The sequence below is a fragment of the Dama dama genome, chromosome 27 (assembly GCF_033118175.1).
Source record: "Dama dama isolate Ldn47 chromosome 27, ASM3311817v1, whole genome shotgun sequence".
Lineage (NCBI taxonomy): Eukaryota > Metazoa > Chordata > Mammalia > Artiodactyla > Cervidae > Dama > Dama dama.
Window position 1 is genome coordinate 21238260 of NC_083707.1, and position 17543 is coordinate 21255802.

General features: G+C 56.7%; 1 protein-coding gene across 14 annotated transcripts in view; it reads left to right on the forward strand.

Annotated features, from left to right (window-relative positions):
• The window catches only part of CELF4 (CUGBP Elav-like family member 4), a 314194-nt gene that overhangs the window by 266029 nt on the left and 30622 nt on the right, over positions 1 to 17543 (forward strand). For 11 of the 14 annotated variants that reach the window (XM_061130753.1, XM_061130754.1, XM_061130751.1 and 8 more), the window contains exons 4-6: positions 15815 to 15940; positions 16555 to 16634; positions 17063 to 17206. In XM_061130753.1, the coding sequence (XP_060986736.1) occupies positions 15815 to 15940; positions 16555 to 16634; positions 17063 to 17206 (350 nt within the window). Of the gene's footprint in view, positions 1 to 15811; positions 15941 to 16554; positions 16635 to 17062; positions 17207 to 17543 lie in introns of all 14 variants that reach the window. The other 3 variants (XM_061130750.1, XM_061130742.1, XM_061130744.1) reach the window with 1 other exon arrangement.

A 17543-nucleotide genomic window follows, 5' to 3' on the forward strand; every position in this document is an offset into this window, starting at 1 on the left:
GATTGCATTAAAGTCTGTTAATCTATGCAAATATCATTAGGCACCGCTAATAACCAGGCAACTTTCCTCCATCTCAAGGGCTGTGCTAAGGACTAGGTCTGCGTGGGTCACTTCCGGGCGGCAGGGAGCGGGCATCTCGCTGGGAAGCCCTCTGCAAGCTCAGCCCCACCCAACGCAGAACCGATGGGCGGTTCCAAAGGGTGGTTTGAGGGTCTTAGGAAGGCCATCTTGTCTTAAGCCATCACACATCTTCCCCCTGCTGTCAGAGGTCCTGACTTGTCACCGTAGACCTCCTAGTCCTTCGGTTAAGGCTTTGGAGGGCTTTGATAACATGCTTCTGTCCTGGAAAGCAAGCCTCTTCCTCTCAGGGTCCACCGTTCGCACTCTAGAAGCCGCCGGTTCAAGGGGAGCACAGGGCCTTTGCCATGCTGGGACAAGAGACTGCGGACAGCTTTTTACGAAGATTAGAAAGAGGGCTGGAACTCATCATGGGTGCTCCCCGAGTAGAGCTGGCCAAAAAGGATGCTCTCAGGGACACCTTCGGACCCTGGTGACCTGGAAGGAATGTCCCCAGTGTGGGGGGGTGGGCATGGAAGCAGGCAGAGGAGCACAGGTAACTACCCTCGGAGCAGCTCGATGTTCAAAGAGATTCTTCTTCTTATTATTATTGGAGTATAGTTGCTTTACAATATCGTGTTAGTTTCTGCTGAACAGAAAGTGAGTCAGCCAAACATAGACATAAATCCACTCTTTTAAGGTTCTTTTCCCACATAGGCCTTTGCAGAGTGTTGAGGAGAGTTCCCCGTGCTGTACATTGGGTCCTTATTGGTCATCTGTTTTATGTATAGTCACGTGTACACGTCAATCCCAGTCTCCCAGTTAATCGCTCCCTCTCCTCCTTCCCATCCACCCCCGTAAACATGTTTGTTTTCTGTGTCTGTCACTCTATTTGTGTTTTTGTAAATAAGTTTATTTGTATCATTCTTTTAGATCAGAAGCAGTCTAAATCCCCATGACCACGGTCAGCACACCACTGCAAGCCCAGTTACCCCACAGCCCAGGAGAGGCGATGCGACCAGGCTGAGCCCCGCCCCCATCAGAGCTGATCCCAGCCGCGCATGCGGGCGTGCGAAGTGGCTTCGGTCGTGTCCAACTCTTTGTGACCCCATGGACCGCAGCCCGCCAGGCTCCTCTGTCCATGGGGTTCTCCAGGCAAGGATAGTGGAGTGGGTTGCCATGCCCTCCTCCAGGGGATCTTTCCAACCCAGGGATCGAACCCGCATCTCTTAGTCTTCTGCATTGGCAGGTGGGTTCTTTACCACTAGCGCCACCTGGGAATTTCCGAATTCCCAGCCAGTGGGAACAAAATCCAGGCCTCCAGCCACTAAACCCAACGTGGGTTCTTATTTTATCTTTGCTGAAAGTAGACCCTGGTCCTGCTGGGTGTGGGAGGGAAAGAGACATGTCTATGTGCGCTCAGACTATGTCTCCTCATGAATAAGTGGGTCACAGTTATTCATTCCGACAACATTTATCAAGTGAGCATGTGCAGCTGGGGCACTAAGCTAGGAACTTCCTGCCGTGAAAAGACAGCAAGCTCCCTCCTGGCATCGACAGAGTTAAACACCATCCACTCCCAGTTTTTAACTGGAAGCTGCTGTGGGTCTCCACCACCATTCCGGCTCTTCTGGATGCATCAAAGGATGAGCTTGAGTTTTCCTAACTGCAGGTGCTGGGTGCTCCCCGCATCCACTGTGCTCCCCCTTCCCTGGCCGACAGCACTGCTGTTTTGTGAATGAGCGCTACGGGGGTGGGATTCGGCTCCTCCAGCTCCCGCTGCCCTCCCTGGATCAGCATGCCCAGACTTTTCAAGGTTAAGAGCCATTTTTAACATCAAAAATTCATCAGCACCCCTCCTTGACAGATGTTTTACTTTGGGTATCCATTGTTTGAGAGAATGCAAAATGGCAATAAGCTACCTTGAAGCCGGCAGTGCTTTTAAATGAATTGCAACTTTTTAAATCACAACAGCATCTATACGCATTTGAAAAATTGTCACATCTACCCAGAGGTGAAGCATTTTTTGATGCAGTCAACAGACAAAGCTTGAGGTGCCTGGGACCCCAAGGTCAGCGGGCACCACTGCCCTACACCATTTGGCTGCTGGGAGCTGGGAGGAGAGAAAGGGGACAGGGGCACGGGGCTGGTACAGACCTCTTCCTGTGACCACTAAGGCAGCACCTAGGCTGAGAGTCCGTGTCTTTCCCTGCTCCTCTTCCTTCTCTATCAGCCTTTCCAGCCTCCTCTTTCTCACCTTAAGCCCAGGGTTGGAGGTGAGGGGCCCCTTTCTGGGGCTGCTGTAGCAAATGGAACACACACCTGTCCCCGCTGCACATCCTGCCACGTTACCTGCCCCTCTCCTCCCAGCCTGCCCACCCTTGGTGCCTCCCCAGCTCAGCACCAGCATCACCCCTCTCCCAGCCACCAGCCACCCCTCCCCCGGCCCCTCTCGACCCCCCCGACCCCGACCTCCCAGCCCTGTGCCTTCACGCATCTCCTTTTCCACTCTCAGGCCTAAATGCTTATTGGGTCCCTTTGATCATAGGGCACATTTTCTAGTAAAAACATTCCTGTTGAGGTGACATAAGCAACTACATTTCAGAGACCTCCCCGAAGAGGGCAATGCTGAGTCCAAGGGCTGAGAACCCAAAGGACAGAGTTCCAGCCCTGGGGTGGGAGGGTGGGAGTCATATTCCATCCTGTGCTCCAGAGCTGGCAGAGGCCTGTGGTTCTGGTCCCATGTCTACCACATACTGCTCCAGTGAGTGGAAGCCTGTTCCTCAGCCTCTCTGAGCCTCAGTGGACTAACCTGTCAAATGGGGTTGTGAGCATGTTTTTACACAGCACAGCAGTGAGAAGTGGGCAGAATGCCAGAAGTGCCCAGGCTGCACCAGCCCTTGCAGAAGAGTCTGGCTGTGGCCAAGTGAGGAGGACTGGGGGCCGGCTAGGGGGCTGCTCCAGCCAGCAAGCCAGGGTCTTCACCCTCCTCTGCTTCCAGACAGGCCTGAATGAGCCCACAGTGCTGGTGCTTCCAGCCACAGCCCCTCCCAGACCTGTCAGTGGGCGGTTTGTGTCTGGCTTTTCAAAACACAGTTCTGCAGCACACAGGCCCTGGAGTTGAGTCAAATTCTTTGCGTTCTCTGCTCTGTGCTCCCATCCTGGGTTTCCTTCCTTTTCCTCACCCACCCACCCAACTCTTCCCGGAGGAGGGAGGTGGGCACCTCAGTGCCCGTGGCCTCAGTGGTCGTGACGACCCACCTGGGCAAAGTCTTCATGCTCTGCAGTGCAGCTGCCCCTCTGTCAGCCCCCGGCCTGCTCTGCCTACCCTCCATAGGCCAGTCCCGCCCCGATTTGGAAACTCTCTTGCTCAAGGGTCAGATCGACTCCTTTTATATCTCCCAGCACGATACCTTGCACACAGTTTGTTGACTGACTGCATGACTGACTAGAAGATAATAGAAGGGGTCCAGGGCTGTCACACGGTCACCAAGTCCCACCAAGCTCAGAGGCCCCTTTGAGTGACAAGAGCAGGGTCCTCTGTAGTTAGCAGTGCCAGCCACACACCACTAAATATGCTGCCACCCTTCAAAATAATTTGTTCTCTCAAGGAAACTGACACTCCCCTCACAATCTCATTACTCATTAGAAATAATGACATCTTGCAAATCGGGCAGCTCTTCCCAGTTCCCAGAGCCATGTTCCATCCTGAGCCCAGCAGAGCCTTGCAACTCTCCGGGAGCACCAGGGGTGCCTTCTGCATGGTAGATGAAAGCTTGGGAGCCAGACGACCTGGGTTCAAATCCAAACCCTGCAGTTAATAGCTCTGGGACCTCCAGAAAGTTGCCAAACCTCTCTGCTTCAGTTTCCTCATCTGAAAAATAGGGGTGACTGTGGTACCCACCCCATAGAATTAAAGTGCTGGGAGCAGTGCTTGGCTTGCAGTGAGTGCTTCAGATGAGTCAGCCCTCATTGTCCTCTCTGAGGGCATGGGTCCCAACGGAGGGAGTGAATGGATGAATCTGCAAGTGCCATATGGGCTAACACCTGCCATCTAACTGCAGGGGCCAACTCAGCCTGCCCCACTCCAAAAACCAACCTGCTCTGAGGAGTGGCCTTGGCCTTTGAGGAGCATGCATCCAGGGGAGGGGGGAAACAGACAGGAAGGGAGGTCCTGCTGAGGTCACTCAGGGGCTCAGGAGGCAAAGCATCAAAGCTTTGGCTATCCCCAGGAAACCAGCCCCACTGCAACCTATGCTAACATCAAACCCATCAGACAAGCAGAGGTTTAAGACAGGTCTTGAGCAGAACAGGGCTCCTTGCTCCTCTGAGAGCTCATACCCCAACAGGTGTGAGTGACCATGAGTAGTTTTCTCACCTTTTACATTTCAACCCCATTATCTGAAGTCCTCAGAAACATCTCAGCCATCCATCCATCCATATTTACCTATCACTATTTATGTACCATCGATCATAAATCTATCTGCTTTCTGCAATCATTTTTCTCTCTGTGTATCTATCTATCATCCAACATTTAATCTGGGTATCTGGCATCTATTAATCATGTCTGCCATCCATCCATCTCTGTGTCTATCTGCAGTCCATTATCAGCCATGAGTTAATACAGTGAGTAGTCCTGTACTTAAGCCTGGACTATCTTGTTCCAAGGGGAAGGGGGTGGGAACAGTGGTGATTCCTGGAGGGCTCAGTGGCGAGAACAAAGATGGATAGGAAAGAAACTGCAGGGTTGATGAAAGAGGTGCCTGGGACCTTCCTCTCACAGATGGGCTGGCCTGATGGATGGAGGGGAGAGGGGCACAAGAGAGGAGAGAAGGAGGGAGGGAGGCCTCCTAAGCCCGCTAATCCCTCCTCATCCTACCTTCCTATGCATGCGTGTTAAGTCACTTCAGTTGTTGTCTGACTCTTTGCAACCTTATGGACTGTAGCCCACCAGGCTCCTCTGTCCATGGGATTCTCCAGGCAAGAATGCTGGAGTGGGTCACCATGCTCTCCTCCCAACCCAGGGGATCTTCCCAACCCAGGGATCAAACCCACATCTCTTACATCTCCTGCACTGGCAGGTGGGTTCTTTACCACCAGTGCCACCTGGGAACCTGCCCAGATTAGAACAATGTCTTTTCAGGATAACCCCATAAGGGATGGCAGGATGCCCAGGTTCAGGTGTCAGGGCAGAGAAGGTGGGTGCTACCGTCCCCCAGCACCAACACACACAGAACCCTTTATTCTGAAGGGTTGAGCTCCTGCAGGCAGGCTGAGAGCAGAGATGGGGTGCCAGAGAAGACATGACCAGGAGCAGTCTGGAGAAGACTCATCCCAGCCCTTCCCAACTCTGAGTTTGTGTTGGTATCACCTGAATAGCTTTTGAAAAACACCAAAACAAAAACACAGATGCCTGGACCAATCTCTGTCTCAGGGGCTGGCTGGGCACATCTGTGTTTTGAAACCCCCCAGGTAAATTTTATAGCAGCCAGGGCTGAGAACCAGCATCTTGCAAGATCCAAGACTCCTGCTGTTATCCTTGGAAGGCTGTGCTTTAAGCGGTTCTTCAGGGGCAGGACTCTGTCTGGGCAGGGTCTCCAGGGAGCAAAAGAGGGAATTTTCTTCCAGGTTGCCTCCCGAGCCTGACATGGGAGGTCAGAAGATGGGGTCTTCTGCCAGGGTGTTCAAGCAGTGTCATCCCCACCCAGGGTCACCGGAAGTCCTTGTCACAGTGCCAAAGAGTGGGGGCTGGGTTTGGGGGCTGCAGCCTCTGGGTTTAGGCGTGACCCTGCTGTATTAGACTAGTGAGGTTGACTCTGAGGTGACTGCACCTCCCTGGGAGGACAGGCAGCTCTTCCCATGTCCCGTGGGAAGTTAAGCCCAACCCTCAGGGTGAAAAACGTGCCATGAGTCAGAGAAGGGGGAGGTTGTTGGGCACTGCACGCTGCGTTCTGTCTCTGGGAGTGGCAGAGGGTAGGGGATGGGGTGGGCCCATGAGCACCACCCTCTCCGTGAGGCTGTGGGAAGATCTGTGGCCAACGTGAGGGTCAGCCCGCAGCCAGGCTTAGAGGCTGTGCAGCAGACAGGAGCCCCCTCCACGGTTAACAGAGTGCGCGGTGTTACTTCTCCCCACCATCTGCAGCTGCCTCTGATTCTCTACCCCTCAACGAGATGTTCCTTGGTCTCTCCTCCTCTTGTCCCCACTCCCCTGTGGACCACCGGGCCCCTGCCCACCCCCTGCAGAAACCGCCCCCCTTTGCTGGAATAAAGCCCGGCTTTGTCTGTCTCCTTGAGAGCTGAGGACAAACTGGTCATAATTTATGCTCCTGCATGATATAAAGGAAAAAAGGTGCCATTATGCTATAAATTATCCTGTGATGGGTGAAATGCTGGAGAGCGCGCCAGACGCCAGCAGAAACCCCACCAGACAACTGGGTTCGGCTGCAGAAGTCCCCGCAGAATGCGGGGCCGTCTGTCGTGCGCCGCGCCTGGGAAGGATAAGGTAGCAGATCAAATGTATAATCAGCTACCTGGAGAGCCAGCCTCGCTGCCGCCCCCGTGAAAGGTGACTTCTACTCAGCACCACCCTGGGCCCCAGGCTCCTGCTGGGAGGGCCTGGTGCAGACTCACAGATACGGGGGTCAAGGGCGGAGGCCCAGAGAAGGAGGCAGCGAGGGATGTGGGTATGGCCTCCAGACCTTCCACCCAAGCCTGCCCATCCCCTCGCAGAGGGCAACAGAAGAGGGTGCAGGGGCCATCTGTGCCCCGTGGGATGGTGACGGCCCCCAGATTCCAGTTCTGCCTCCTCAGACGTGCTGCAAGCCCCCAAGGGCACAGAGCCACTCCTCTGTCCCGGGGAAGGCACCAGGGCCCGGAGGGGCATGGACTGCAGGTCGAGGGGATCTTGTCAGCAGGTCTGAGACCTTGCGGCCTAGATCCCAGGCAGAGGAAGGCCCGAGGACTCATCAGGACAGAGCTGACTTCTTTAGTCTCCCGGGAGACTTCCAGAGGGCTCTGTTCTAAGAGGAGGGGCGAGGGGAGCCGGGAAGGGACTGTGAGTTGTGTCTGAGGGTCTCTGGGCAGTTGGGACTCACTGGAGCCTGCTCCATCTGAGCTGAGCAGCAGCCTCTGAGGGCCCCAGCCTGCCCCACTTCCAGACTCTGATCAGAAGCCCCGGCCCACGTAGAGCAATGAAGGTTTTAGGCCTTTGTCCTCTATCTGGGCAGACCCGGAGGAGTGGAGGAGAGACAGAGATTTCCAGATCGCATTTCCTGGTCTTCTACCAAGAAGGAGGGTGACCTGAGAGCTTGGCTCCGTTCAGACCATCTGGGTCTGAGTCCTGGCTTCCCCCAGTGACAGGCTGTGTGTTCTTGGGAAAGATATTTAACTTTTCTGAGCCTCAGTTTCTTCATCTACACAGTGGAAATAATAAAATATTCGTTATACCCGCAAAGGGTTTATTTCTGTGCTGGAGGTCCAGTAAATGGGCTTCCCAGGCGGCGCTAGTGGTAAAGAACCTGCCTAACGCAGGAGACCTAAGAGATGTGGGTTTGATCCCTGGGTGAGGAAGAGCCCCCGGAGAAGAGAGTGGCTAACCAATCCAGTATTCGTGCCTGGATAATCCCCATGGACAGAGGGGCCTCGCGGGCTGCAGTCCCAGGGGTCGCAGAGTTGGACACCAGAAGTGACCGAGCACACATGTGCAGTAAATACTTGCTAAATGAGAACCATTCTGTCAGTACTGTGCCTCCTATAACCACCTCCTGCAGTGAGTGAGTCAGAGCTGTGGCCTCCCTCGGGCAGGGGCACCGAGGAGCCCCGAGAGGGAGCAGTGTTGTCGGGGGGCAGCAGAGGCTCTGGTAGAGGGAGTTGGGGCCACTGGCTCTTGTCATGAAGACACTGGGGTGACCATCGAGGTGGGTGACCCTCGGCGTCCAGCAGGACCACAGAAGAACCCCTGGTGCTATGACTTAGGAGCTAGGCTGAGCCAAGGGAGGACGTGGTGGGCACTGAGGATGGACACGGGTGAGGAGGAGCCTGCGTGCAGAGTCTGAGTCCCAGGCTAGGCTTCCTGTGGTCAGCGGTCAGGGCCCAGGCTGGGGTCTCGGGGGAAGTGTTGGGAATGTGGTGGGTGGTGAAGAGGAAGGAGGGAGGGGGTGTGTGTATCACCCCGACTCTTCAGCCTGTGCCTGTCACATTCCCTGCCTCTGCACATGCCTCTTCCATGCTGCAAGCCCTGCGTGTGAATCCTCTAGTGCCCGGGCTCAAGCCTTGTAAACTCCTTCCCCCTGCCATGCCCGCAGAGCTCTTCACGACAGGCTCTGTGCCCACACCATGGCTGCTGCCCACTCATTCCTGCTTTCGGAGGACTCCTGGAGTTCAGCATCCTGCAGATGCCAAGCACACAATCTTGGGGACAAGAGGAGGAGGAGCAGTGTCAATGTCCTGGGGCAGGGCGTGCAAGGAGCATCCCTGAGACTTCACGAGACCTGTGTGTGTCTGAGCAGAGGCATGGAGGGGTCGGGGGAGTCAGAGTGCGGGGTGCCCCTGCAGCCCCTCACAAGCCTTGTTTTCGGTGAGACGGGAACCCCTGCAGGGTTTGAGCAGGAGACAGATAGGACCTGCCTGGATTGTAACTGACACTCGTGTGGGGCTGTGCGGAGAGCAGCCGGCAGGGGCTGGGTGCCTGTCAGGAGACAGTGAGGAAGGGACTCTCATAGCCCCAGCCCCATCCCGAAGCATTTGGAAGGCAGACTCCGCTAAAGGAATAAGAGTGGGGGAGAGTGGCTGAGTTCTTCCTCCTCCAGCCCCCGACATCAGAGGTATGTGTCTGCAGGGAGCTTGGCAGATCAAGGCCCTGCGCCGCCTCCCCTGGGGTCTGGAGCAGCTGAGGGTCCTCATTTGCATCCCCGTGGAGCGGGAGCCCCATCTCGCCCCATCCCCAGCAGCCTTTGATCTGGTTTGATGTCTCCTTCAGCCTTCTTCCCAGGCAGGAACGCTTTTATCCTCCGCTGCGCGGGGCTCTGGCTCCGACACTGTGTGTTGTGGGAATGAAGGAGGGCTCACACTGCTTACTTACAGGCTTACTTCACGTGCGGAGCTCTCTGAGGCCTGGCCCATGACCTGGTGAAGGGACTGGCTCTCAGGGGGCAGGCGACCTGAACGCAGGGCTGCAGAGAGACCCAAATCCAGGCCTTTACCCCTGTGTGAATGGCGATGCTGCAAACTCCCGATCCCCCGAAGGAAAGCAGGCAGCCACGGGCCCCCTAGGCAGGAGAGGAAGGGGGCGCAGACCCAAAGCCCTGCCTGCTGCTCCCCTCTTTGAAAGGCAGGTGTGAGGCTGCATGTTGCCCACCCCGGGGCTGGCCGGAAGGGGGAAGGGGAGGCCTCCAGACTTGGGGTGGGGTCGGCAGCTTTGAAAATGACACAGATTTCAATTTGGATGTCTGGTTTGACGCTCCTTTCCCCCTTAGGAGCCAGGGTGTTTGATGGGTTGGGGCTGTGGAAAGGGCCCAGAGTAGGGTTCGATGTAACTTCAAGGAAATGACTCTTGTTGTGAATCAGTCTAGGCTGGGGCCTGGAGGATGATGGGGAGCATCTCAGAGATTGCCCCAAACCACTGCTGTTTAGTGGGGGTATACCAGGCTTCTCAGGCTGACCCTCAGGCAGGTGTCTGATCAGTGTCCCTGGGGTCCGCTCCACGCCCCAGGGGTGGGGTGGGCCTCTCCATCCCAGCAGAAGCCGCCCCTGTGGGTGAGCAGCGGTCTGGCTGAAACCAGCACAGAACTGCACTTATTCTACTTGTCCTGGGCCCTGGGCTAAAAATCTCAGGTACCTCAACTCATCTCATCCCCGAGGTGGGTGAGATTACTCTCCCCTTTTATGGATGAGGGAATGGAGGCCCAGGGAGGGTGCGTGACTTGCATAAGCGGGCCCAGTCAACCAGGATTTGACACACAGCTTCAGCTACTCCCTGGAAGATGCCCTGGCCCCTCCCTTCCTTCCCCCCACCATCCTTCCCCCTGCACCCCTCCCCCAGCCGGTCCCAACCCCTTGTCAAGTCTATGTGTTTTCTCTCAAGGTCTTCCCTGATCCACGGGTGAATTCAGGGAGAAGGAACCCGTCTTTCCCCTGTGGGACCTCAGGCACAAGATCACTCCCCAGGGAGAGCAGATGGTCCTGGGATCCAGGAGGCACTCTGGGAAGTCCCCTGGTCCCACAGTGAACAGCTGAAGGGATGATGAGGGCCCGGCATGGCCTCTGCCAGCAGCCAAGGGGCAGGTGCATGAGCACCTGGGGCTCTGAGCTCTGGCCCAGTCCTCCCCACCCCCAGGGCCAAAGGCGCAGGAGTGGAGACAGTCCTCTGACTCAGTCACTGTGAATGTCTGGAATTTTCTTCTCAGTCCCCAGACTGCTGCCCTCGGGCCTCCAGGGGCCCTGTGGAGAGCATTCCCTACAGCTGTGGTCCTACAAGACCCACCCAGCCCGGTTCTCTTGGTCTCCTAGCAACCCCCCTGCCCACCCCACTAGCCACAGAACTCAAAATCAATGTTTCCCCACCGTGGCCCTGGGCCTCCTGGTTCTCTCCAGCTCAGGTCCCCCACAAACCCTCCCTCGGCAGCTGCAGGGAAGAGAACAGTAAAAGTCTATTGCAGCCATAAAAGGCATTAGCCATCTGAGCACTCGTCCACGGTGCCCCGGCAGCCATCTATCCTTAAGCAGGAAATATTGTTTAATGCCGATGGTAATGAGCGAATCAAATTTTGAAAATTAAACCGGAATTGGAGCATTAGAGCCAGGGCGCTGGCATTTGGCAAGTCAAGTGTTGCGGCTGCCACCCGCCTCCGCCCCGCTCAGGGCCCCTCATCCTGCACAGCCAGCAAGATGCTTCCCCGCACGTCTGGGGCCCTGAGGCACCACCCTGAAATATGCCCCATAGGAGCCTGTCCTCATCTTGCCATCAGAGTCTTGCTTCTCTGTTTTCTGGGCTCTCCTTTTAAAATGCAAAGCCTTCCAGCCAGAGCCCCATTCCACCCGGATATTCTGAGTGGATGAGAGAGGAGTCTGTTTCCCTCCTGGAGGGGCTGGAGCAAGCATGATGTTGTTGCTTCCCAGTCACTAAGTTGTGTCCAGTTTTTTGCTGCTCCACGGACTGCGGCACGCCAGGCTTCCCTGTCCTTTACTATCTCCCGGAGTTTGCTCAAACTCATGTCCGTCTGAGTTGGTGATACCATCCAACCATCTCATCCTGTCGTTCCCATCTCCTCCTGTCCTCAATCTTTCCCAGCATCAGGGTCTTTTCCAAGCATGAGATCCTGGCAACTAGACTCCTCTGCCTTTTCACTGGCACTTAAGGCTTCTTGGAGGTGTCCCCCAGTGCTAGTAGGCTGGGAAACTGAAACTCAGAATTAGACTGAGGTTCTGGGAAAAGGAATAAGACTCCTGAGACCAGAGGACTGGGAGACGTGTGTGTTGGGGGCAGGGTGGGTGTAGGGTAGGCCAGAGGCACCTGGGAAAGCAAAGCCCAAACTTCCCCACCCCTCCCCCGGACCCCCAGGCAGGAAGCAAATGAAAAGAACAACCAAAAAGGGCCCTCTCATCTTTCAGTCTTTGCTCACATTCTGTTGTGAGCCTGGTGATCCTGCTCCTGAGCCTTGGACATCGTAACTCCAGGCCACCTCCTCCAGGAAGCCTTCAGGGTGTTGCCACAGCCCCTTCCCCGACTAGCCCCTACAGACCTGCCAGAAGTTGGAAGGTGAGCTTAACACAGCCACCTACTCGGCTAGAGACCAGCCTCCTGTGTCCCTGGAGGTGACCACTCCCACACTGTCTCAGCGACTTCACACTCAGGGACACCTTCAGTCCATTTACACCCTGGCCCTGAGGTCTTTCCTGGCTTAACCTTCCATGAAGGTGGCCTTTGTGGCCCAGTCCCAGCAGCACCTGCCTGAACATCTCCTCAGAGAAGCAACCACAGCTTCACACCCTAAAATGGGCTCAGGCTGAGGGTTAGCCCCGCCGTCACCCAGGGACCCTGCGTCCCTCAGGCAGGAGGGCTCTGGGCAGGGACTTCTCAGCGTGGCCCGGGACACAGGAGTCTGTGTAGATGATGGCGCGGGTAGGGCAGTGGCCAAGGAAATGCAGTCACCCTCTGAGACTCCCCCTAGGTTGGCATAAGGTCCGAGACAGCAGCGCAGTGGTGTCATTGGTGGTCGTCTGACACAGTCTGAGGACAGCACCTCGGGAAAGTGGCTGGAGAGGTGGGGACACAGGGAGAGGCTGTCCATCCCAGCTGGGCAGCCACGGCCCGGGTCTGCTGCAGTCTGTCACTTCTAGCCCTCCTCCCCCAGTTGTGGAGCCTCTGGTCTCCCCTCTGCCCCCCACTGTGACCTCTGTCGCCCTGAGTCAGGGCCGGGGGAGCTTCATTTCCTCTTCCTCTTGGATAGAGAACCCCAGGTCAGGGTCATCGCCGTTCTACTACTGCTGGTTGCTTCATTCTGCGGCACATCCTGGGAGTCTACCATCCACATGAGGAGGGCCTAGTTATTCCCATTTCTGATACCGAGGTAGGTAAGAAGTATGTAGCCGAAGGCAGCAGGGCGGGAGGGTGAGCCAGGGGCCTGGGCCAGAGGAGACTGACTCTCAGACTCAAGAGTCTTTTCACTCCCTGGTCTGAAAGACAAGCCTTAGAATCACTCACCCGGTGCCAAAGCCAACTGGAAATAAAGAGGAACCTAGAAACAAATAAACCTTTGCACTGGGTGGGGTCAATCCAAGATCACCCAGAAGTGAGCCTATAGCCAGGTTTCTTTGGTTCCTGGTGGCCTTCCAGAAAGGGAGATTTGAACAGTCAGGAAGAGGGGAAGCCTGGCCCCCTTCGCCTTGAGAAGGACCCAGGTTTAGGATGGAGAACCAAGAATCGGCAGTAAGGGATGACTTCAGGGAGGGAAAGAAGGAATTAGGAAAAAAAAAAAAAAACAAAACCTGGAAAAGGGAAGTGGCTGGCTAGAAAGGCACGTGGGGATTTAATGAATTTTAATGCAACCAGAAAGCTGTCATAATGAAACCAGAGGAACACATTCAGAAGTCAGGAAAGGAGATGCAGTCGCAGCATCTGAGTCTGGCTCCAGGGAGACTGGGCCTTCTCTTCCCTCCCAGGTCCTTCCTGGGAGGCAGTGTCTGAGCAGGAAGGTCAGGCATGAGGAGAGGGCAGGTTGCCACATCTTTGTCTTCCCAGCAATCCCATTAATTCAGAGTCTTTAAAAGGTGCTGGGAGAGGGGGAAGACAGGGATGACCTGGGAGCAGAGTTTCAAGGCTCCACTGAAGGCGTCAAAACTCAGTTTACTTCCTGTAAAATGTCACTGTGCTTCTGGGAGCTAAACCTAAGTCCCTCTCCCTCCCACTTCTGTCTCTGCCGTTTCCTTCTGTCCATCTCTTCTCTCGGCTCTTTATTTCTAACTCTTTTTCCTCTGTCTCTGCCATTTCTGTCCCTCCCTTTTCTGTATGAATCCATCGCCTTCCATCCCTCCTCAGTTTCACCCCTTCCACTCCCGCTCAGGCCCCCAGTCTCTGCTTCCCCCAGCGCACAGCTTGGAGTTGGTGAGGGCTGGAGATGGGGCGGGGGTGTGCCCCGCCCTGCCAGGGCCTGAGCATCTGAATGGAATCCAAGCCCAGAGCTTTAGCTGGAGCCCCCCACCCTGATGGTGGAGGTCCAAGCCTGTGTGTCCTGACCCAGCCCTGGTGGCAGGAACTGGCACTGATACCGTGTGGGCATGGAAGGAGCACCTCGTCAGGGAGAGCTTGCCCAGGGCTGAGTGCTCCAGGCTGGGGGTACCAGTAGGGCAGCAGTCAGCCTTCCTGAAGAGGAGGACTCTAGGGTGGCCTGTGAAGCCTGGTAGGACCTGGAGGTTTCCTCTGCTCCAGAGCCCACTCAGCCCCCATCTCTACGTGAACTCTCCTGGCAGTGTGGGTGATGGGAGTGCTTTGGGACAGGAGGTACCAACCACCCTGGATCCAGAAGGACACGGGCCTGGACTGCCCTTGCATTCTGTGGAAACCATGAACACATGGCTGTCTGCAGTTTTGGAGTGTGCATTTCTGCAGCCTTGGCTGTGCATGTCAGTCACTGAATAGTCAACAAACATCGAGTGGGTGTCTGCCACCACGAGGACCAAGTTCCAGCAAACTATGGCTACTTAACAATTCAGCCCCAAATGGAGTGGTGTAAAACAACCATTTCCTACACTCATGGATTCTGTGGGTCAGGAATTCAGGCTGGGCACAGCTTGGAAGGCCTGTCTCTCCTCCAGGCTGTCTGGGCCTCGGCTGGAAGACTCACGGGCTGGGGGCTGGAATCATCTCAGGACTCATTCACTCCATGTCTGATGGCTAATGCTGGCTGTCAGCTGGAGGCCTGGGCTCCTTTCCGTGTGGACTCCTGGTGTGGGCCAGTTAGGGGCTCTTCCCAGCATGGTGACTGGTTTCCACAGAGCAACCATCCCTGAAAGAGCAGAGAGTGGAAGCTGATCCTTTTTATGACCCAGCCTTGGAAGGCATCTGGTGTTACTTCTGCCATTCTTTATAGGTTAGAACGGTCACAGCCCAGCCCAGATTCAAGGGGAGGAAACATAGATCCCATCTCCCTGGGAGGAGTGAGAGTCACAGGGCAATAGGAGCTTGTGGGATGGGAAACATTTTTGCAGTCATAAGCTACTACAAATCCACACAGCCTAATGTAATCCCTGTCACCCTAAGCTCACATCTGAGTGTTGTCAACAAACCATTTGGTACTCAACACAATTGTGGGGGGGGGGGGGGGGGCGGGTGTCTGCTGAGGGAGCCCAGTCTTCAGAAACTGGGTCCTCCAAAGCGCCCAGGACTGAATTTTGTAGAATGAATAGGAAGGGGCAAGAAGAGGGAGCACCAGATGGAGGTAAGAACATGTGAGGCAGAAACGAGGCTGCCCCTCGGATGCAATCATTCATTCCATAGCTCAGTCCTGTGGGCCTACTAGGTGCCTCTACCACCACTCCAGCAGAGGCCTAGCCTCTTCGCTAGGGGAGCCTACTTTGAGGGATGGGGAGCTAGACAGAAACTCACTGCTCAGGCGAAGCAGTAAATAATTGTCCTTGGAATTTTGCACCAGAAGACGGGTTGAGACAGAGAATGAAGAAGCAGAAAGAGGGGTTTTGATGAGAAAGCAATATTTAAGCGGAGACCTAGGATTCAGCTTTGTGATGTGGAGGCCACTCCAGGCAGAGAGAAGAGCGTGTACACAGGCCCTGTGGCCCACCTGCCAGTTGTGAATTAATTTTGGCCTCTGGGGGTGAAAGTGGCTGAGGAAGACAGTGAGTGTCTAACAGGAGGGAGGAAGAGGATGCAGGGGTGTCCAAAGGACCTGTGGGCCACAGCTGAGCAGCCAGCCCATTGGCCCGGCCCTCAGGCCGGAAGGGGCAGAGTCGCTGCAATCCCGCCCCTGCTCAGACGCAACCCCTCCCGCCTCGCCCCACCCTCTGGCTCTGCCCCCAACCCCGCTTCGTCCATCCCCTCACCTGGTCGTTCCTCCCCTCGAGCGGTGCCCCACCGCCTCCCACCCGTCTCCCTCTCGCTGTTATCCCTCCCCTCCGGCTGTGAGCCCCCTTCTGCCCCCTACCCGCTCCTACCCTTCCCCTCCGTAACCCTTCCCCCTCCCGCGGGCCGACCCCGCGCCTCCGGGTCTTTGGCCCGGGTAAGCATCTCCTAATTTTGTTCCAGAAGATAGAAAACTCTTCGTGGGTATGCTCAACAAGCAGCAGTCTGAGGACGATGTGCGCCGCCTCTTCGAGGCCTTTGGGAACATCGAAGAGTGCACCATTCTGCGCGGACCCGACGGCAACAGCAAGGGTGCGTGGGGGCGGGGCGAAAGGGTGGACGGGGCGGAGCTAGAGGTGGGTGGGGCGGGGCGAGAGGGGGGCGGGGCGTAGCCAGACGTGGGTGGGGCGGCAAGAGGGTGGGCGGAGCTATAAGTGGGAGGGGCGGGCGAGAGGGTGGGCGGGGCGGAGCTAGAGGTGGGTGGGGCAGGGCTAGAGGGTAGGCGAGGCGGGGCAAGAGGGGCGGGGCGAGGGGGCGGGCGGGGCGAGGCCTCGGGTCTCTAGCCAGCCTACTAGCAGAGTCCAGAGCCCCCTGGAGCTGGCCTGGTTTGGCCAGCGGGGAAAGGCTGCTTAGAAGGTGCGAAGCTGTCAGGCCTGGGAGGAAGGAAAGGCCGCGATCCGAGTCCAGACTGGGACCGGGCCAGTTAAGGGTCCTTTGACATCCTTGGCCGGCCCAGGTCTTTCACTGCCTCTTTGTGTAGCTCTGTGTTTGTCGGTGTCTCTCAGCGTTTCTGGGTCTCACTCTGCTTTCCTCTGGGAGGCGCCCTCTCCCCTCGGCCCCTCCCGTGCCGCGTCTTTCACTCCTCGCGCCTCTCTGACCTTTCTCTGGGTCCAGTTGCCTTGGCTCAGCCTCTCCCGTCCCCCCAGGGTGCGCCTTTGTGAAGTATTCCTCCCACGCTGAGGCACAAGCCGCCATCAATGCTCTGCACGGCAGCCAGACCATGCCGGTGAGTGTGGCCGACCCTGGGGAGTGCGAGACGGGGCAATGAGGGACCCAGACATCTCTGCCATCCCACACATCCTCAAGACCCCGCCTGCCCTGGCGCCCGCTGGGCCACACGGTGCCAAACGCGTGCCCGGAAAGCACGCTCGCAGCCTCCCCAGGAGACAGGAAGGCATTGCCAAATCCCATTTCTCAGACAAGGACACTGAGGCCCAGAGATGCTAAGGAAGTAGACCAAGGTCACCTAGGTAGAAAAAGCCTGCAGGAAGGTTAAGCTCCAGACTCCTTGGTGAGGCTTGGTGCTTGTTACCCTGCCCCCTTCCCCTCCCCCGCCCCCAAAGCACCCCGTGGAGAGGATCGGGTGGGCCCAGGCCAGGGAGCCTAGGCGGATGGGGCAGAGCTGGTGGGCCTCACGTGCAGTCCCGGCTGCAGGGAGCCTCATCCAGTCTGGTGGTCAAGTTCGCCGACACCGACAAGGAGCGCACAATGCGGCGAATGCAGCAGATGGCTGGCCAGATGGGCATGTTCAACCCCATGGCCATCCCCTTTGGGGCCTACGGCGCCTACGCACAGGCAGTAAGTGGGGGCCCAGCGGGGCGGGGCCGGGGGTGGCAGTTCTCCGCAAATCCTTGGAAGCGCTGACTGGAGCAGGGAGAGAGGCTCGAGGTCTTGCTGACTCCACCCCACCCCTGCCATCACTCAAGGGAAGGGTGTCCTTCCACCTTCTGGTTACTCCTAGCAGGGATCCTGTGAGGTGCTTTAAAGCACCCCTCACCCACACTTCCCCTGAGGTCCTCTCAGGCCCATTCTCCCACATGGGGGCGGGCTCTGCCAGCATCGCCCCTCAGCTGCCTCCTGGACTTGTGACCACAACCCCCACACCGGTGGCACTAAGGTAGGCCAGGGCTCTGGT